General features: G+C 41.4%; 2 protein-coding genes across 2 annotated transcripts; one reads left to right on the top strand and one right to left on the bottom strand.

The window, feature by feature from the left end:
- The first annotated feature begins 620 nt into the window (after positions 1-620).
- On the top strand, positions 621-15,225 carry LOC311147006 (cytochrome P450 7B1-like). Its single transcript, XM_084183606.1, has 6 exons — positions 621-817; positions 5,871-6,007; positions 9,251-9,850; positions 12,036-12,242; positions 13,239-13,417; positions 13,809-15,225. The coding sequence occupies exons 1-6, from the start codon at positions 741-743 to the stop codon at positions 14,100-14,102; spliced, it is 1,494 nt and encodes a 497-aa protein (XP_084039732.1). The 5' UTR covers positions 621-740; the 3' UTR covers positions 14,103-15,225.
- An 819-nt stretch (positions 15,226-16,044) lies between these two features.
- LOC311147007 (class E basic helix-loop-helix protein 22-like) lies at positions 16,045-16,904 on the bottom strand. Its single transcript, XM_084183607.1, has one exon. The coding sequence runs from the start codon at positions 16,819-16,821 to the stop codon at positions 16,132-16,134; it is 690 nt and encodes a 229-aa protein (XP_084039733.1). The 5' UTR covers positions 16,822-16,904; the 3' UTR covers positions 16,045-16,131.
- Positions 16,905-22,523: the final 5,619 nt, after the last annotated feature.

Raw genomic sequence — 22,523 nt, 5'->3', positions numbered from 1 at the left:
GACAAGGCTTCGTTCATCAAATCTGTGAATGTAGGCCTACTACTGACTTCCTGTAGCCTAATAAAGGATACATTGTCCCGCATAATACAGGTCTTTGTTAGATAGCCTAGTGGTCAGGGCCCATTTTAAGGCTTCAAATTAATCGTTAGAACCTTAGTAGGAGCGTTGTTAAATCTCCGAGCTGTTTCCCAAAACCATCATTATTAACATTGTATTTAAAACGCTCGTAATCTAACGCCTGCCTCCACTCATAAAACAGCTACATACATCATAATGCTTTTTACCCTCCGCGTCACTTCATACACAGAATATCACCGCTAAACATATAATCACATGGTTAATCTGTCTCTCTGTGACAGCAGATAACTTCAGAACAAAATTGCCAATGTCTTTGCAATTGATACAAACAAGTGAAGTATAAAAAGAAAACCGAGATGACTGCATTCAAACATAAACAGTGCTTGGCTATAGGCCTATTTTCAGTCATATTGAAATACATTTAATGTTCAATCAATTTAGTTGTATTTTGCTGTAGTCTACTGTCTGTACTTTGACTCAATATATTTAATGATTTGTATCCCTGTGTGTAGCCTAACATCCGTGACTGAAAGAGCGAACCCACGTGACCAAAGCCGAACGTGAACTGGTTGGCAGTATGACTGAGAGCAGACACTTCAGCTATCGATTACAATTTACAGAGGTTTTCTCCATTGAGGAATGTCTGATCATTTTCCAAAGAAATGTTAGAGTTTGTTTTACCATTGTTTCTTGGCTTTTTGGCGCTCTACTTACTCAGCGTGCGATTCGGAAGAACAAGGCAAGTGGCGAATGAATTTATAGTTTATTTCAACTTTGTTGGTGTTCGCGTTGGTTGCTGTATGCTAGGAATTAAACTTTTGCCTAAACACTTGAAACTGATCAACATATTTGTTGGAGAATCCTGGCCACGTTCCTTAAACACAAGTTCTTTATGTGACTAATATCAAACAGTCGATTATTTGAACAAAGCATCAGACTGTCTTGTGTAAGAACATGAGCAGCGTTTTTCAAATTCGGCACAACAATTTTAGCGTAGTTCACAGTCCCTGATTTAGATGGGAACAATGGGCTAAGAGGTCCAGTCCTGAGTTTGAGGGATATAGATGGTATTGTAACAATGTAAATATTCTATGACAGCAGCCTATGTATGCCACTGAGTGTAGCTATTTGACCAAGCAAACAGTCCTTTACCTTTTGTTTGCTGTTTGACCATAGTTTGCATAATCTTAAATACCTTTATTATTTCCTCTTCATAAGACAGCTGGTTGCAGTTAATGAATGTCTTACATTTTGGAAATGTTAGTAATTTAGCAGGGACGCGCTTATCCAGAGCGCATCGACAGGTCATGGGACTGCAAACACACTGCGTGTGTCACAAATGGCACCCTATTACCTTCATAGTGCCCTACTTCTGACCAGGGCCTATATGGCTCTTTCTTTGGTCAAAAGTAGTGCACTACATAGGGAATAGGGTGCCATTTGGGAGTACAACTCACTGTGTTCTCTGTAAGAAGTAGGTCAGCCGCAAACAGTCTCTAAAGGCATTTCCTTCAGCATTGTCTGTACTGGGCTGGTCAGCTCCCAGAGGAGCACTCACTGAGGATTTGATTTGAGGATCAGACCTGGTGGGTTAAAATACAATTTTAACTCTTTCTAATATTTTGAGCATTTGCTCTATAGTCTAGAGTAGACTGCCTGGAGTGCCAGATAGGCGGGGTTTGCAGTTTTGGGACCATTTGTCCATTAAGCCAAGCAAGCTCAAGCACAGAAAGTATTTGAAATGATTTATAATAGTATTTGAACCCAGGATAGTCATCATTCTGAGTTTTCCCCACCCTGCTCATCTTATCTACGCAAAAGGAAAGTGCATGTTATGGTCCTCTTAATTTAGAGTTATTTATCCAACTTAAGTTGTGATACAAACGTTGGGCTATATGTTTAGATTTTTAACTGCATGATGCGACTCTAATGATGTTTTGAAAAAAGTTGCATGAAAGGCATGAGCTCTGCTTTGTTTTTTGCGCAGGCTGCACACACTTCATCAGTCTCTCATTCACAATTTGACAAGCACTTGATAATGCCTCGAATTTCCTGGAGGCATCCCCTTTGTGTGGATGTAAAAAAAAATCCATGCCTTTTGCGGCCAGTGGCCGTTGTGCCCTTGGGCTGAATATAATAATTATAATTCCCTTCTCCCGGCTGCGTTCTCCAAAGCACCTCTCACTCACATGGCTCTCTCAGATCTCAGTTCCTATTAGCCAATGCCCGTCACGTGATCGGGTCTTTCTCACAGGCTACAAGTGAAGACAGACACATCGGGGACACAACTGTGCGCATCCTTATCCAATTCCAATGCACATATTGAAGATATTGGAAGAACTGTCCACAATTACTTTTCGTCAGCCAACAAGATGAGTAGGCCTAACGAACAGCAAAAGCACTAGCCTATGTCAATCTACTATCCCCCATAGTACACATTTGGCCTATTCTGTGCAAGAAATAAATATTCCAAACATAGTCTGGGACCGTTGTGGGATGCGATAGATCCCAAATGAATACAACCACTAGCATCAGAAAAACTTTTTTAAGCAATGAGGCTGGTGCAACAGATCAGAACATTTAGCTTAAAATGTTAATAAACTATTAGGTTATTTCTTCACATTATAAGCGCGGCAATGCGCACACGGCAATAGGCTATAAGCGCGAATGTTCCAAAATGCCATCAATTAGCAGGAAAACACAATTCTCAAAAATGACCGCAAATTCGATTATGCATTTAATGCTTTTATAATAAAGGTGCATTTTTATGGTGAAAGTTATCTTCCCCAAACTTGAAACTCACACACTGCGTATGTATGCCAGTTAGGCTCTACACCCGTTGTAAAGCAAATTAATGTGCTTAATTTTAAGAAGTTATTTGGCCACTTTAGTTGTGATACAAACCTTATCAAAACATATAGGCCTATGGGCTAGGCTACATGAGGTGTGTGACTATGATTTGAAAAAGTTATTTATAAAAGGCATGCACTGTTTCTTGCCTTACTGCACACAAGCTGGGCATCATTCACAAGTGATAATATATCATTTACAAGTGATAGGCTAATATTGTCACCCATCAGACTATTCTTAATTTCATCTTGTCTTTTCATCTTGGACCATTATCATGCACCTGTCTCGAAACCGGAGCAGGGGAAAATAATACATGTCATTTATGCACTTAAATAGGGAATGGAGGACGCTTTTCCTGTGGTTCATTTTCATGCCAGCCAGGTAGGCTGTACTCCTGTTGTAAAGAGAAGCAATGTGCTTATTAGGAAAGATGAGAAATAAATATAGTAGGCCTAACCTATAGAAACTGATGGATCCTCTTTTTAATAGAGGCAATCACTCTTGTTTTCTCACGCAATTATAGAAATGTTGCACAACATGAGCTCATGGGCTCTCATGAAGTGTTTGATTAGATTTTCGATTACATTTGCATTGATGTCAGAGTGATTAGAGGGACAATAGAGTGCTGAGTACCAGGCAGTTAGCAAGTTTGGTAGGCTACTAATGACCAGCAGCAGCATCATAGCTTGGAGAAGCCTAATTACCGTGACTAAAAGGTCACGTGGAATTTGACTACCAGCCCTAGTCAGGTGTACTAGCAAGGCAGAGGTCCTGGGTTCAAGCCTCGTTATGAGCCGAATCAGGAGGAAGCGATACTCTCTAAGCAGTCAAATAGGGCCTCAACAGTAAAGGTAAATGGGATTCCATATTCTACATATCATTTTATTTTGTTAAATGTGAAAGGGAAAATAAATGGCAGGTCTAATTGATACTCATTGCCGCAGTGTGGACATCTGTTCTAATATTGTTACTGACGCATGGGGCCTTTACTCTGATGCTGGCCTATCCAAATGTGCTCACTGCTGGCAGACACTATCAGACTTCCTGATTGCTTCTGACAAGTGGCTGGCTGGCAGGCAGACAGGCAGGCAGCAGTGTGGACTAGGTGGGGGGCACAAGCACAACAACAACAAGTAAGCCTCGGCTGAGACTTGTCAGCTTGAGGCCTCACAAATAGCAGATCGTCTCTCATGACCCGCTCTCTCCACACTAACCCTCGGATGGATAAGCACACATGAGTTAGTTTAGTACCGACGTTGCACAGATTAGTATTGGTTTGTTGATCTCATGCATTATTTTGTGAAACAGAAGACTGCTCCGTGCTGCATCAAGTCAGCTCTAGATACAGTATCTTCCTTGCATAAGACATGTTGTTTCCAAAAACAAGTACACAGCACAGGAAGGATGATGTAACAGTTAGCCTATCTATTTGTGTTCAATGGCACAATGCTTTGTAGTATAATGCACCTTACAATGTTGCCTCAATTTCATCAGTATGATGACCCACTGACATTGTGTTTCTATAGGGCAAATAAGGGTGAAGATGACGGGTAACATTGTGCCCCTAGGTCAGCCACTGGATGCTAATAGTCTAGTGTACACACCCTGTGGCTATAGACACTATAAGCAAATGTCTCACCAGCGCTACCTCTAACTGGTCAAATTAATCCTGATTGGTAAACATATACCTAAGCTTCAAAAATCATAATATGAAAGGCATTATGACTCTTTATGTAATGCTTATAAAGGCTTTATGAATGCTACATGTCACCTCTACGTTAAGTGTTAGCAAAATCTTTGATAATAGCTTTTTGAAGCAGCTAGTTTTGTATTCGTTTTCTGGCCACTACCGCAAGATCATCCATAATAAAGGAGAAATAATGTTTTGTGCTTAGGCATAGCTTCTAAGTGGAGTAAATATTAGGCCTGTCCAGTCAGTGTGTGTTGAAAGGCCCAGTGTGTGTGTGTGTGTGTGTGTGTGTGTGTGTAAGTCCTGTTGACAGGATCAAAAAAGTGCCTCCAGCATTTCTTTAGGCCAAAGCTAATGTATGCATGATTTTTTACTGCACCCTCCAACACCACAGTTATTAATAGATCATGACATTCCTTGGCCTAGGGACAGAAACATATTTTTGTTGCCTCTGATTCTGATAGTCTTGAGCTGCGAATGTTTGTCAAAGCTTGTTGATTTGAAAATAAAATAAACCATAGTAACCTTAGCTGAGATAAGAACCTCAAAGGGAGCCATACACACACGATAGGAAGATAAGATAATATTTCATTAGAACCATAAAAAATGGATAGAGAGAACAGCAGTGTTAGATTTACAGTGTTAGATTTCCCTGGGAAAATAGTCAGCTATCTCTTCCTGTAATCGCTCTGAGCTATGACATTGCTATGCAGGACTCCCACATTGCCTTTGTAATTGTTTCCATCTGCATTCCCTTAAGATACAGCTGTTGAAAGCAGTTTGTTGGATACCATTTGTAAGGGCCTGGAGTGATTCCTGCTCTGTCAGCTAATTTGGTCTGAAATGATGCTCTGTGGCATGTCTGTGTGCTCAGTTTTCAGGCTTTAAATTATTTATTTAGTATACCTTGCTGACCAGTAGCTGCTGTATTTGTTTGTTACACTGTATGTGGTAAATGAGAATGAGGGTAGCTGATACCAGTCCACCTTGAAGGTTTGAGAGACACCCGATCACATTGTACACCTTGTCTCATGAATATTGCAAAGATGTTGTTAGTAGTTCCTTTGTTGTTAGTAGTTCTAATCACTTAGGCTTGCATTTATATTGCATCTGAATCAGTCAGATCTATGTTTTATCTCTTATTTCTTCTGAAAATGTTTAGGTGGATATGTTTGTTGATGATATGACATACTGTATATCTGATATTACCTCATGTAAAATACACATTTCTTATGTTTTTCTCTTTTTATAGGAGAGATGGGGAGCCTCCACTTATAAATGGTTGGATTCCATTCCTTGGGAAGGCTTTGGAGTTTGGAAAGAATGCACATGGATTTCTTGCAGCACATAAGGAGAAACATGGAGATGTATTTACTGTGCTGATTGCTGGTGGGTAATAAATATTAGTGTATACATTTTATCATAGCATGGTTCAAAAAGGAGCAAATGTACAGTACCAGTCAAAAGTTTGGACACACCTACTCATTCAAGGGTTTTTCTTTAGTTTTACTTTTTTTTTTTTACATTGTAGAATAATAGTGAAGACTTAAACTATGAAATAACATGTGTTAACCAAAAAAGTGTTAAACAAATCAAAATATATTTTATATTTGAGATACTTCAAATAGCCACCCTTTGCTTTGATGACCCGTTTTTCACACTCTTGGCATTCTCTCAACCAGCTTCACCTGGAATGATTTTCCAACAGTCTTGAAGGAGTTCCCACATATGCTGAGCACTTGTTGGCTGCTTTTCCTTCACTCTGCCGTCCGACTCATCCCAAACCATCTCAATTGGGTTGAGGTCGGGAGATTGTGGAGGCCAGGTCATCTGATGCAGCACTCCATCACTCTCCTTCTTGGTAAAATAGGCCTTACACAGCCTGGAGGTGTGTTGGGTCATTGTCCTGTTGAAAAACAGATTATAGTCCCACTAAGCCCAAACCAGAGGGGATGGCGTATCGCTGCAGAATGCTGTGTTAGCCATGCTGGTTAAGTGTGCCTTGAATTCTAAATACATCACAGACAGTGTCACCAGCAAAGCACCCCCACACCATAACACCACCTCCTCCATGCTTTACGGTGGGAACTACACATGCAGAGATCATCCGTTCACCCACACCGCATCTCACGAAGTCACGGCGGTTTGAACCAAAGATCTCAAATTTGGACTCCAGACCAAAGGACAAATTTCCACCGGTCTAATGTCCATTGCTTGTGTTTATTGGCCCAAGCAGGTCTCTTCTTCTTATTGGTGTCCTTTAGTAGTGGTTTCTTTGCAGCAATTCGACCATGAACGCCTGATTCACACAGTCCCCTCTGAACAGTTGATGTTGAGATGTGTCTGTAATTGAACTCTGAAGCATTTATTTGGGCTGCAATTTCTAAGGCTGGTAACTCTGAATGAACTTATCCTCTGCAGCAGAGGTAACTCTGGGTCTTCCATTCCTGTGGTGGTCCTCATGAGAGCCAATTTCATCATAGTGCTTGATGGTTTTTGCGACTGCACTTGAAGAAACTTTCAAAGTTCTTGAAATATTCCGTATTGACTGACCTTCATGGCTTAAAGTAATGATGGACTGTCATTTCTCTTTGCCTATTTGAGCTGTTCTTGCTATTATATGGACTTGGTCTTTTACCAAATAGGGCTATCTTCTGTATACTCCCCTTACCTTGTCACAACACAACTGATTTTCTCAAACGCATTAAGAAGGAAAGAAATTCCACAAATTAACTTTTAAGAAGGCACACCTGTTAATTGAAATGCATTCCAGGTGACTACCTCATGAAGCTGGTTGAGAGAATGCCAAGAGTGTGCAAAGCTGTCATCAAGGCAAAGGGTGGCTTTTTGAAGAATCTCAAATATAAATATATTTAGATTTCTTTAACACTTTTTTTGGTACTACATGATTCCATATGTGTTATTTCATAGTTTTGATGTCTTCACTGTTATTCTACAATGTAAAAAAAAAGTAAAAAATTAAGAAAAACCCTTGAATGAGTAGATGTGTCCAAACTTTTGACTGGTAGTGTATATTGCTGAATTTTTTTGATAAAATGTACAGTGAGGGAAAAAAGTATTTGATCCCCTGCTGATTTTGTACGTTTGCCCACTGACAAAGAAATGATCAGTCTATAATTTTAATGGTAGGTTTATTTGAACAGTGAGAGACAGAATAACAACAACAAAATCCAGAAAAACGCATGTCAAAAATGTTATAAATTGATTTGCATTTTAATTAGGGAAATAAGTATTTGACCCCCTCTCAATCAGAAAGATTTCTGGCTCCCAGGTGTCTTTTATACAGGTAACGAGCTGAGATTAGGAGCACACTCTTAAAGGGAGTGCTCCTAATCTCAGCTTGTTACCTGTATAAAAGACATCTGTCCACAGAAGCAATCAATCAATCAGATTCCAAACTCTCCACCATGGCCAAGACCAAAGAGCTCTCCAAGAATGTCAGGGACAATATTGTAGACCTACACAAGGCTGGAATGGGCTACAAGACCATCGCCAAGCAGCTTGGTGAGAAGGTGACAACAGTTGGTGTGATTATTCGAAAATGGAAGAAACACAAAAGACATGTCAATCTCCCTTGGCCTGGGGCTCCATGCAAGATCTCACCCCGTGGAGTTGCAATGATCATGAGAACAGTGAGGAATCAGCCCAGAACTACACGGGAGGATCTTGTCAATGATTTCAAGGCAGCTGGGATCATAGTCACCAAGAAAACAATTGGTAACACACTACGCCGTGAAGGACTGAAATCCTGCAGCGCCCGCAACGTCCCCCTGCTCAAGAAAGCACATATACAGGCCCGTCTGAAGTTTGCCAATGAACATCTGAATGATTCAGAGGAGAACTGGGTCAAAGTGTTGTGGTCAGATGAGACTAAAATGGAGCTCTTTGGCATCAACTCAACTCGCCGTGTTTGGAGGAGGAGTAATGCTGCCTATGACCCCAAGAACACCATCCCTACCATCAAACATGGAGGTGGAAACATTATGCTTTGGGGGTGTTTTTCTGCTAAGGGGACATGACAACTTCACCGCATCAAAGGGACGATGGACGGGTCCATGTACCATCAAATCTTGGGTGAGAACCTCCTTCCCTCAGCCAGGGCATTGAAAATGGGTCGTCAATGGGTATTCCAGCATGACAATGACCCAAAACACAGATCTGCAAAGAGGAGTGGAACAAAATCCCTCCTGAGATGTGTGCAAACCTGGTGGCCAACTACAAGAAACGTCTGACCTCTGTGATTGCCAACAAGGGTTTTGCCACTAAGTATTAAGTCATGTTTTGCAGAGGGGTCAAATACTTATTTCCCTCATTAAAATGCAAATCAATTTATAACATTTTTGACATGAGTTTTTCTGGATTTTATTGTTGTTATTCTGTCTCTCACTGTTCAAATAAACCTACCATTAAAATTATAGACTGATCTTGTCTTTGTCAGTGGGCAAACGTACAAAATCAGCAGGGGATCAAATACTTTTTTCCCTCACTGTATATCATGTATTGTGCTTCTTTAAATGGTATTTAATAACAGTAAAGTTACAAACAATATGATTAGACAGTACACGTTTCATGTCTATTGAAATACAATCCTGTCCTCACATTTCCTCTCAGGCAAATACATGACCTTCATAATGAATCCGTTGCTGTATCCGTACGTCATCAAACATCGAAAACAGCTGGACTTCCATGAGTTTTCTGACCAAGTGGCCCCCATGACGTTCGGCTACCCCCCTGTCAGGAGCGGCAAGTTCCCCGGCATGGACGAGCACATCCAGAGGTCCTTCCGTCTTCTACAGGGCGAGAACCTCGATAACCTGACAGAGAGCATGATGGGAAATCTTATGTTTGTGTTCCGACAAGACTACCTGAGTGGGGAGAGCGAGTGGAGGACTGAAAGTGTGTACCAATTCTGCAATTCAATCATGTTTGAGGCTACTTTCCTGACCATCTTTGGCAAGCCTGCCCACACCAGCAGACACAGCGGAATGGTGACGCTTCGAGAGGACTTTGTCAAGTTCGACACCATGTTCCCCCTCCTCATTGCCAGGATCCCAATCTCTCTGCTGGGAGGAACCAAGGCCATCCGAGATAAACTGATCAACTACTTCCACCCTCAGAGAATGTCTCGATGGTCCAACACCTCAGGGTTCATAAAGGAAAGAGCAGCACTGTTTGAACAGTATGACAGCATGGGAGACGTAGATAAAGCAGGTAAACACAGTTGATATCCTGTAGCACCTGGCCTTTTTTATACATTTCTATGCAGTACTTTATCTTACTTCCTAAATTTGACTACCGGTATGTAAACCTACTGTATCTCAGTAACACTTAACCTTACCTTTACAATATGCCCTTATACCTACACAGTAATAACCAACGTAAACACATGTCACCATGTAGATGCTTTCCTCTCTGTATGCACTGACAAAGACATGATCAGTCTATAATTTTAATGGTAGGTTTATTTGAACAGTGAGAGACAGAATAACAACAAAAAAATCCAGAAAAACGCATGTCAAAAATGTTATAAATTGATTTGCATTTTAATGAGGGAAATAAGTATTTGACCCCTCTGCAAAACATGACTTAGTACTTGGTGGAAAAACCCTTGTTGGCAATCAGAGGTCAGACGTTTCTTGTAGTTGGCCACCAGGTTTGCACACATCTCAGGAGGGATTTTGTCCCACTCCTCTTTGCAGATCTTCTCCAAGTCATTAAGGTTTCGAGGCTGACGTTTGGCAACTCGAACCTTCAGCTCCCTCCACAGATTGTCTATGGGATTAAGGTCTGGAGACTGGCTAGGCCACTCCAGGACCTTAATGTGCTTATTCTTGAGCCACTCCTTTGTTGCCTTGGCCGTGTGTTTTGGGTCATTGTCATGTTGGAATACCCATCCACGACCCATTTTCAATGCCCTGGCAGAGGGAAGGAGGTTCTCACCCAAGATTTGACGGTACATGGCCCCGTCCATCGTCCCTTTGATGCAGTGAAGTTGTCCTGTTCCCTTAGCAGAAAAACACCCCCAAAGCATAATGTTTCCACCTCCATGTTTGACGGTGGGGATGGTGTTCTTGGGGTCATAGGCAGCATTCCTCCTCCTCCAAACACGGCGAGTTGAGTTGATGCCAAAGAGCTCGATTTTGGTCTCATCTGACCACAACACTTTCACCCAGTTCTCCTCTGAATCATTCAGATGTTCATTGGCAAACTTCAGACGGGCATGTATATGTGCTTTCTTGAGCAGGGGGCGCTGCAGGATTTCAGTCCTTCACAGCGTAGTGTGTTACCAATTGTTTTCTTGGTGACTATGGACCCAGCTGCCTTGAGATCATTGACAAGATCCTCCTGTGTAGTTCTGGGATGATTCCTCACCGTTCTCATGATCATTGCAACTCCACAAGGTGAGAACTTGCATGGAGCCCCAGGCCGAGGGAGATTGACAGTTATTTTGTGTTTCTTCCATTTTCGAATAATCACACCAACTGTTGTCACCTTCTCACCAAGCTGCTTGGCGATGGTCTTGTAGCCCATTCCAGCCTTGTGTAGGTCTACAATCTTGTCCCTGACATCCTTGGAGAGCTCTTTGGTCTTGGCCATGGTGGAGAGTTTGGAATCTGATTGATTGATTGCTTCTGTGGACAAGTGTCTTTTATACAGGTAACAAGCTGAGATTAGGAGCACTCCCTTTAAGAGTGTGCTCCTAATCTCAGCTCGTTGCCTGTATAAAAGACACTTGGGAGCCAGAAATCTTTCTGATTGAGAGGGGGTCAAATAGTTATTTCCCTCATTAAAATGCAAATCAATTTATAACATTTTTGACATGCGTGTTTCTGGATTTTTTTTTGTTATTCTGTCTCACTGTTCAAATAAACCTACCATTAAAATTATAGACTGATCATTTCTTTGTCAGTGGGCAAACGTACAAAATCAGCAGGGGATCAAATACTTTTTTCCCTCACTGTACATAGTCATTGAACACTGGTCACTTTAATAATGTTTACATACTGTTTTACCCACTTTATATGTATATACTGTATTCTAGTCATGTCTTATCCTATACAACTACTGCTTTACACACCTTTTCTATTCATACACTGTCCATACTGTCTATACACACCATTATATGTACATATATATTTATATACATTTATATTTATATACATTTGTTATTATTTATATATATAAATTATATATTCATATACATTTCAGAATCTGGCATTGCTCGTTCTGATATTTCTTAATTTTTTTCTTCAAATATTTTTGGGGATTGTGTGTGTATTACTGCACTGTTACAGCTATAAATTCAAGCATTTCACTGCACCTGTGTTAACATCTGCAAATTTGTAAACATAGATTTGATTTAAATATAACTCTTTCTTACCTTTACCTGCCCCAGCTCATCATTTTGCCATTCTATGGGCTTCGGTGGGAAACACAGTTCCAGCCACCTTTTGGGCCATGTATTACCTGGTGACACACCCAGAGGCCCTTGCAGTGGTGCGTGAGGAGATCCATGGTGTCCTGCAGGTCTCAGGAATAGAAGCAGACCACAACGGAGACATCGCCTTCACCAGAGAACAGCTGGACAGCCTACTGTATCTGGGTAGGTTATTGTTAAGATGTATCATCGTTAGGTTGGTCTTAATCTCAGCACCCACAGCCAAATCCGCTAATGGGCTGTCATAAGAGATTAGGTTTGTCTGCAGCGTCCAAATTTTCCCTTAGCATTTTCTGTTGATTTTTTCTCTATGATTGTATTAAATGGTCTCAGCCGCAAGCACAGGCAGGGTTCAGTTGAGTCAATGGTAGTGTGGCTTTGAGAGGGCCTTCCGATCCTTTGTATGTCTGACTATACAAACAGCATAGAGGTCTTCTTATTACACTCCTACTCTGTAGTGGCAGGTGCTCTGTGTGTTGGTCTGTGTGTACAATTTAGGGCAAATCCTCCTGTCCCCACCCCCCAAAAGGATCCCTCCAGACTCTGTACCTGTCACATTAGATCACGCTGCTGCACCCACCATGCGGACTGTAGCCTCATCTCTTCTGACAACTGCATGCTCGGGGACAAATGCCACTGGTGTAGATTCTCTGTGGCTCCCTCTCTCTCTCACACTAATGATTCATCTCCCTAAGGGGAACACAGTGGAATATCTGTTTCACATCTGTTTGGTCTTATAAGTGATAGGGGGTTGGTTGAGTACTTAGTACTTACAGTAGCTACATTTCATATTCTTCTCTCTTTGGCCTATAGTGTTTTCTCTTAAGATTGTAATGGTTTTAATGAAAAACACTGCTAGTCAGGATTCCTTTATGTATGCATGTGGAAATAAAACTATGTATGACTTACGATTACTCAGCTTGTGTTTTAGCCATTTTGCTAGAGCAGTTCATATTTCTAACTAATAGCCCTTCAAGTCTCAAAGCTTTCCCTCCTGTGTGAGTATATGTATGTAGTGAGTCAGTATTGGGCTACTCAAGGTACTTTTTTTTTTTTTTTTAATATGTTCAGATAGGCCAAAACAAAACCCATGGCAATGTTGGTAACTACAAAACAAAAACGCATGGTGACTAACTGAACTGTTCTGTGTTGTGTTCTCAGAGAGCTCCATAAATGAGAGTCTGCGGCTGTCTTCAGCCTCCATGAACATCCGCGTGGCCCAGGAGGACTTCGGCTTGCGGCTGGAGGGAGAGCGCTCAATCGGAGTGAGGAAAGGAGATATCATCTCCCTGTATCCCCAGAGCATGCACATGGACCCCGAGATCTACGAGAATCCAGAGGTAAAGAAGACCAGTCGTTCAGATTCTGTGGGCGTCCTAGAATGGCTGTAGGCTTTCTCTCACCTTCACTGTGTCTAGTCTGGTCTGGGGGTTTTGTTGATCTGCTGAAGTGCCTTCCTCCACCACCCCACACCCCCTGCTGTTTGGTGCGCGCGTGTGTGTCCCCAGGTTAGATTAATGAGCAGAATGCATGGACTCTGAGTGATTGAATTCACCCACTGGCCTTCAGAAGGTCACACCATGCATGCTAATGTAATCAGGGTGTGACTGGTGATAACCTTGCCATGAACTGTGACTAAGCAAAATGGAAACTTTTCTGGAAAATTACCCTTTATTATAAGGCACAAGAAAATAAAGGCCTACTCACTTATTTATATTACCCCTCCAACAGATCTACAAGTTTGACCGATACATCGAAGACGGAAAGGAAAAGACTGACTTCTATAAGGACGGCCAGAAGCTGAAGTACTACCGGATGTCTTTCGGCTCGGGCTCCACTAAGTGCCCAGGAAGGTACTTTGCGGTGAATGAGATAAAGCAGTTCCTGTCTCTGCTACTGCTCTACTTTGACGTGGAGGTGGTGGAAGGGCAGGAGCCGTGTACCCTGGACCCCAGCCGTGCTGGCCTGGGCATCCTGCTACCTGCCACTGACGTCCAGATCCGCTACAGGCCACGTCGGGCCTGAGAGGAGGACATCTATATATGAACAAACACTAGACGGATGAGCCCTGTGTGGCTAATGGATTTGTCTATTTTCTCATAGGTTGCATCCCGATTGGTACCTTATTTATTCCCTACATAGTGCACTACTTCAGACCAGGGCCCATAGGGCTTTGGTCAAAATTACTGCACTATATTGGCAGTAGGGTGCCATTTGGGACACACCCATGGATGATTGTTCACACGAGAAGCTATTGACTGAACAGCAATGCATTGCTAATTTGTCAGTGTATTATATTAGGCAGGCTCTAACAGTGGGCAGGACTGGTGAATCTGCTAGCTAGGGACCTTTGGTGTTTTATTCCATAGGACAGAATGATCCATTAATTACTTACAGTTAACAGTTTTTGCTGTTAATAACAGTATTTATTTGAATGCTAAAAATATGTTAATGTTTATTATGCCTTGCATTATAAAACCATATATACCAGGGTATAGGGGGCCCTGGATCAATGTCCCAAAACAAGAAAAAAAACTGTTGGTCTCAACTTACTGTTGAGAGTTAGAATAGTAGAATACACACGGTTCAATTTCGAAATGTGGTTGTGCATCAGCAGTTTCTCTCTTATGTCAGTCACTCAATTAGCCCTTGTCAGCAAATGTTTTAATTTATGGTAAGTTAGTCTAGCCAGCTATCTTGACCTGTAGTAATCATGGTTGAATTACCGATCGGGGGGCCCCCATTGATTTTGTTAGTCACTCTAACTGAGATATCGTAATAAAAATGGCAAACATTTCTCTCCACCCCATGACAAAATGTGTAGAATTGCAGGAAATTAACTCAAAAACTTCAATTTCTCTCTCCACTGTCAAGAGGGGGGCCCCATCCCTGATCTATACTGTACAACAGTAGTTGAATAAAATAGTTGAACTATATTACAGGGTATAGTACAATGTGATAAAAGCTTTATGTATTAGATGGTGGTGTCCCTAAAACATTTGATGACTTATGTATTCGTTTCATTTTTCTATAACATTAACCAAATAACCAACCATTTAAAGTTATACATTCAAATGTCTTTCCTATTTCAAGAGTCCTACAGGGTACTTACTATTTACAATTCATGAAATAAAAACTGGACAAATCAGTTCTGCATGTGGCAGTAATTTTAGTCCTTTTACCAATAGTGACCTATTCTCTTAATGTATCCAGTGAATCTGCAAGGTTAACTATATGCTCAGAGGAATTATTTTGTTTGACCAACTCAATTGAGTGGGAGTACAATGTTCTGATTGTTGTTTGTCATTAATGCTGTCCCTGGTAATGAAACGACTCCATTTATGTTTGTCAAAGGCATTATTAAATAGTATTTAGGGAAATGTAAATTACACAATTAATGACCAAATTACATGTATGGAAATATTTGTATTGAATTTATTTGGGTAAAAGACATATAGGCCTACAACAAAATGTACAATGTGGAGGATAGCACTTAAAAGTATTAATTAAAACACTTTGAAAGTGGTCCTCGATGGTAAAAACAATATCATTATCAAATTCCTCAATTTAAGATTGAAATTTAGGCCTATAGGCTACCTATTAATTTCACCCAATAGTCACAATTGCTCTCTTTGTAACTAACTAATTTGGGTTTGGTTGTACATAGCCCATTCATTGAGGTATAGGCTACTGGAAAACAGACCATACCATCTCTTATGTCACCAATACAATTTATCCATTGAACATCTAATCAAACTGAAGAAAATGAATGTACTGTAGGACATAATGGTTAAATAAGACTAAACATAATTTGTTAAAGGATAACCATTTTTGACCATGTTAGCTGTCATTTTGTTAGATTTTGCAAAACAACTATCTTCGAAACGTAAGCACCATGCAGAACAGAGTCCTATACAGTATAGGACTCCATGTTCTGGTAATATGTGATTACTTCTGTCAGTCATTCTGGTCCCATCAATTCAGTTGTGCGCACAAAGCTTGAAGTTCCATGTTAGCGTCGGACACACCTGTTAAAGGTTTATGGTTGAAATGTTTATTTATTGAAGAGATTTGCATTGCTATTGAAAGGGTCCGGAATCCCAGTAGAGAACGGGTATCCTGTCTGCTGGTCATAGACCCCTAATCCGGGTGCACCAGCAGCATTCGCAGCAGTAACGCCAGGTCCATGGTTAAGATAACTGACAAGTCTTCTCATCTCGTCAAGTGCTTGTGCCTGCATGAGGATGTAGTTTTTGGCGAGGAGCAAAGTGGCTATTTTGGATAACTTCCGTACGGATGGGCTGTGCGCGTAGGGGATCACCGACCGCAGTTCATCGAGCGCGTCGTTCAGGTCGTGCATTCTCCTCCTCTCCCGGGCGTTAATGTTGAGCCTCAGCACCTTCTGCTCTTTGTGTTTCTTACCTGCTGCGTCACATTTGGCCATTGATGCCATGAGCCTTTCCTCAGGAAAAAGCACCATGTCACTCCTGCCAATTCCATCACTGTCATCATCCTGACTCTGCTCCCCACCACTGCTCTCCGCCGTTGCTGCGGCTGCAGCCGTGTGCTTTAAAAATTCCCCGTACTTTACGCACAACGATTCGGATGGGAAGCCGCGTGTTTCCGCCCGACCTCCGGCCATTGTTCCCGGTTGTGAGTGCTCCTGATCAAAACTGATGGGTGATTGTCGGTCTCTGGGAGAGGGAGACAGTCCTATGCTGGAGCCCGATCTGAAAGAATCCATCCTTTTGCGTCGAAGCGCTGGATCTTTCTGAAGGTCTCGCCACTACAGCGTTCTCTGTGCGCAGTCCTGTTGAGTCAGTGGTTCCTATCCCCAACCCTTTCTCGACCGCTTGTGATTGCCGTGGTTTCTGCCCGCCGCTTAAGTAAATCTTGATGTTACACTTGTCCAGTGACTGTTTAATATGACACAGTACCGTGCGCCCTCGACGTTCACCTTCACGAGATAATGAAAGAACACATTAGGAAAAGCATGAGCCAGGCAATTTTCTACTTGATTAACTCCAGGCAGGAGTGAGACGTTTATTTTATGGACCAAATCGAGACTACAACCCATGCGTAATAGGCTACATTGTGATGCCATTGCCAATCGTTTACGTTAATGTGCGCTGTCATGACAGGGTTGATGATCATAGTTGCACCCCGTGTCAATCATTGGTTTAAATCATAAAACAAATGAGTTGACTTGACTTGACTACTGTTTTAAATGCATAGTAAAGATAACTATTTGTGGCATTGGGCAGCATAGCCCAGGTGTATATTGGACTAGTCCATAGGCTACTGGTCTGTGCCTTTCTTTCAGAAACTCAGATGTGGGGATATTATTTTATTTGTCAGATGAGCTTAATTTGGCCTGAAAATGTAATATATTTCTGCCAAAGTATAATTTTGAAATGATTAGGGAAAAGACAACATTCTGTAATAGAGACATTTCATAGTTCCAAATATCAAACAGACAAGGGGAGTATTTCACAAGGAATCCCTCTACCAGTTCAACTAAACAATTTATTATACCATAAGCTCCTCCCTTAGTGCAGAGGCCCACAATTATGAGACTTCTCAGCTACAGTGGATGGAACATAAAGTCTATAAGTCTATTCTTCTTCTATACATTAACATAATGGCACATTGACTTGATGCTCCATGCTGCATGGTATTTTGGTACGGTATAGGGCCTAGGGTTTCCTTATTCTCTTTGTCTGGATGTTAGCCTATTAGTTATTATAAAGTTATTAATTAATTATAAAAACTATTACTACTTTTTCCGATTGCAGAGGTGAAGAGGCTGCTGCCCAGCAGTGGACATGTTACTGCCCTTGAAGGATACCTGGTAGCGCTCAGCTGTAACTACACTATCAGTATCTCCTGATCTCTTCTGGTACATCCAATTCACAAGGGACTCTCCTCAGCATGTCCAAGTTTTCAACGTTTTGTCACATGCACAGGATACAGCAGGTGTAAAACAGTACAGTGAAATGCTGCGCGGCTGCTCAGCCATGGAAACCCCATTTCATGAAGCTCCCGATGAACAGTTCTTGTGCTGACGTTGCTTCCAGGGGCAGTTTGGAACTCGGTAGTGAGTGTTGCAACCGAGGACAGATGATTTTTACGCGCTACAGGCTTCAGCACTCGGCGGTCCTGTTCTGTGAGCTTGTGTAGCCTACCACTTCGCAGCTCAGCCGTTGCTCCTAGACGTTTCCACTTCACAATAACAGCACTTACAGTTGACCGGGGCAGCTCTAGCAGGGCAGGAATTTGACTAACTGACTTGTTGGAAAGGTGGCATCTTATGACGGTGCCATGTTGAAAGTCACTAAGCTCTTCAGTTAGGCCATTCTACTGCCAATGTTTGTCTATGGAGATTGCATGAATGTGTGTTAGATTTTATACACCTGTCAGCAACAGGTGTGGCTGAAATAGCCAAATCCACTAATTTGAAGTGGTGTCCACATACTTTTGTGTGTGTATGTATGTACAGTTGAAGTCTGAAGTTTACATACACCTTAGCCAAATACATTTAAACTCAGTTTTTCACAATTCCTGACATTTAATCCTAGTAAAAATTCCCTGTTTTAGGTTAGTTAGGATCACCACTTTATTTTAAGAATATGAAATGTCAGAATAATAGTAGAGAGAATGATTTGATTTCAGCTTTTATTTCTTTCATCACATTCCCAGTGGGTCAGAAGTTTACAAACACTCAATTAGTATTTGGTAGCATTTCCTTTAAATTGTTCAACTTGGGTTAAACGTTTCGGGTAGCCTTCCACAAGCTTCCCACAATAAGTTGGGTGAATTTTGGCCCATTCCAACTGACAGAGCTGGTGTAACTGAGTCAGGTTCGTAGGCCTCCTTGCCCGCACATGCTTTTTCAGTTCTGCCCACAAATGTTCTATAGGATTGAGGTCAGGGCTTTGTGATGGCCACTCCAATACCTTGACTTTGTTGTCCTTAAGCCATTTTGCCACAACTTTGGAAGTATGCTTGGGGTCATTGTCCATTTGGAAGACCCATTTGCGACCAAGCTTTAACTTCCTGACTGATGTCTTGAGATGTTGCTTCAATATATCCACATAATTTTCCTTCCTCATGATGCCATCTATTTTGTGAAGTGCACCAGTCCCTCCTGCAGCAATGCACCCCCACAGCATGATGCTGCCACTCCCGTGCTTCACAGTTGGGATGGTGTTCTTCAGCTTGCAAGCGCCCCCCTTTTTCCTCCAAACATAACGATGGTCATTATGGCCAAACAGTTATATTTTTGTTTCATCAGACCAGAGGACATTTCTCCAAAAAGTACGATCTTTGTCCCCATGTGCAGTTGCAAACCGTAGTCTGGCTTTTTTATGGCGGTTTTGGAGCAGTGGCTTCTTCCTTGCTGAGCGGCCTTTCAGGTTATGTCGATATAGGACTCGTTATACTGTGGATATAGATACTTTTGTACCTGTTTCCTCCAGCATCTTCACAAGGTCCTTTGCTGTTGTTCTGGGATTGGTTTGCACTAAAGTACGTTCATCTCTAGGAGACAGAACGCATCTCCTTCCTGAGCGGTATGACAGCTGCATGGTCCCATGGTGTTTATACTTGCGTACTATTGTTTGTACAGATGAACGTGGTACCTTCAGGCATTTGGAAATTGCTCCCAAGGATGAACCAGACTTGTGGAGGTCTTGGCTGATTTCTTTTGATTTTCCCATGATGTCAAGCAAAGAGGCACTGAGTTTGAAGGTAGGCCTTGAAATACATCCAAAGGTACACCTCCAATTGACTCAAATGATGTAGAAGCTTCTAAAGCCATGACATCACTTTCTGGAATTTCCCAAGCTGTTTAAAGGCACAGTCAACTTAGTGTGTAACTTCTGACCCCACTGGAATTGTGATACAGTGAATTTTAAGTAAACAATTGTTGGAAAAATTACTTGTGTCATGCACAAAGTAGATGTCCTAACCGACTTGCCAAAACTATAGTTTGTTAACAAGAAATTTGTGGAGTGGCTGAAAAACGAGTTTTAATGACTCCAATCTAAGTGTATGTAAACTTCCGACTTCAACTGTAAGTACAGAACCATTAACGTTAGCTATGGTTGAAATGCACTCACTTTCTTTTAAAGCTAAGCCAAGTTTATATAGCTAACAACTGAATCCATTTAAAGTAAGAGTAACATCATGCTTTGTTGCATTATCAAGTAGCTTTCAGGATATCTTTTCCATAAAGTAATCTTTCAAGTTGAAGTTAGCTAGCTAGGTCACGTTGTTGTTAAAACAAACACCAGAAATGGTGTCATGGCTTTAGAAGCTTCTGATAGGCTAATTGACATCATTTTCTTGAATTTTCCAAGCAGTTTAAAGGCACAGTCAACTTAGTGTATGTAAACTTCTGACCCACTGGAATTGTGATACAGTGAATTATAAGTGAAATAATCTGTCTGTAAACAATTGTTGGAAAAATGACTTGTCATGCACAAAGTAGATGTCCTAACTGACTTGCCAAAACGAAGTACAGTATGTATGTACAGTACCAGTCAAAAGTTTGGACACCTACTCATTCAAGTGTTTTTTTTAAACAATGGCAGGGATATGATTAGAATACCAGTGTATGGGCACTTGCTGTGAAATAGTTGGGTGGGTGGGTGGGTGGGTGGGGGGGGGGAGGTGCCGCCAGCTCAGAGTATAGTCATGCAGAGCTGTCTTGAGTCATGGAACAGAACACACCCTGACGCTACCTGCGGTTTAATGGAGGTTGGCATCTAATATGTTGCATTACCGCTGCCAACTGAACTATAGATCCATTACACTTTGTGATACAAAATGGGAAAGGGGAACCCCAAAAAAATTATATACAGTACCAGTCAAATGTTTGGACACACCTACTCATTCCAGGGTTTTTCTTTATTTTTGCTATTTTCTACATTGTAGAAAAGTAGTGAAGACATCAAAACTATGAAATAACACATATGGAATCTTGTACTAACCAAAAAAGTGTAACAAATCAAAATATATTTTTTATTTTAGATTCTTCAAAGTAGCCATCCTTTGGCTTGATAACAGTTTTGCACACTCTTGGCATTCTCTCAACCAGTTTCACCTGGAATGCTTTTCCAACAGTCTTGAAGGGGTTCCCACATATGCTGAGCACTTGTTGGCTGCTTTTCCTTCACTCTTCGGTCCAACTCATCCCAAACCATCTCAATTGGGTTGAGGTCGGGTGATTTGTGGAGCCAGGTCATCTGATGCAGCACTCCATCACTCTCCTTCTTGGTCAAATAGCCCTTACACAGCCTGGAGGTGTGTTGGGTCATTGTCCAATTGAAAAACAAATGATAGTCCCACTAAGCGCAAACCAGATGGGATGGCGTATCGCTGCACAATGCTGTGTTAGCCATACTGGTTAAGTGTGCCTTGAATTCTAAATAAATCACAGACAGTGTCACCAGCAAAGCACCATCACACCTCCTCCTCAATGCTTCATGGTGGGAACCACACATGTGGAGATCATCTGTTCACCTACTCTGCGTCTCACAAAGACACGGCAGTTGGAACCAAAAATCTCAAATTTGGACTCATCAGACCAAAGGACAGATTTCCACCAGTCTAATGTCCATTGCTCGTGTTTCTTGGCCCAAGCAAGTCTCTTCTTCTTATTGGTGTCCTTTAGTAGTGATTTCTTTGCAGTAATTCGACCATGAAGGCCTGATTCACGCAGTCTCCACTGAACAGTTGATGTTGTGATGTGTCTGTTACTTGAACTCTTTGAAGCATTTATTTGGGCTGCAATTTCTGAGGCTGGTAACTCTAATGAACATATAACTCTGGGTCTTCCTTTTCTGTAGCGGTCCTCATGAGAGCCAGTTTCATCATAGCACTTGAGGGTTTTTGCGACTGCACTTGAAGAAACTTTCAAAGTTCTTAATTTTCCGGATTGACTGACCTTCATGTCTTAAAGTAAAGTAATGATGGACTGTCATTTCTCTTTGCTTATTTGAGCTGTTCTTGCCATAATATGGACTTGGACTTTTACCAAATAGGGCTATCTTCTGTATACCAACCCTACCTACCATAACACAACTGATTGGCTCAAACGCATTAAGAAGGAAATAAATTCCACAAATTAACTTTTAACAAGGCACACCTGTTAATTGAAATGCATTCCAGGTGACAACCTCATGAAGCTGGTTGAGAGAATGCCAAGAGTGTGCAAAGCTGTCATCAAGGCACAGGGTGGCTACTTTGAAGAATCTCAAATATAAAATATATTTTGATTTGTTTAACACTTTTTTTGGTTAATACATGATTCCTTATGTGTTATTTCATAGTTTGTCTTCACTATTGTTCTTCAATGTAGAAAATAGTAAAAATAAAGAAAAACCCATGAATGAGTAGGTGTGTCCAAACTTTTCACTGGTACTGTATATATGATGTATAGAC

Source organism: Coregonus lavaretus (genome assembly GCF_964263955.1).
Source record: "Coregonus lavaretus genome assembly, chromosome: 19".
In the NCBI taxonomy this organism is placed as follows: Eukaryota; Metazoa; Chordata; class Actinopteri; order Salmoniformes; family Salmonidae; genus Coregonus; species Coregonus lavaretus.
Note: the sequence above shows the minus strand (reverse complement) of the source record. Positions and strands in the feature narration are given on the sequence as shown.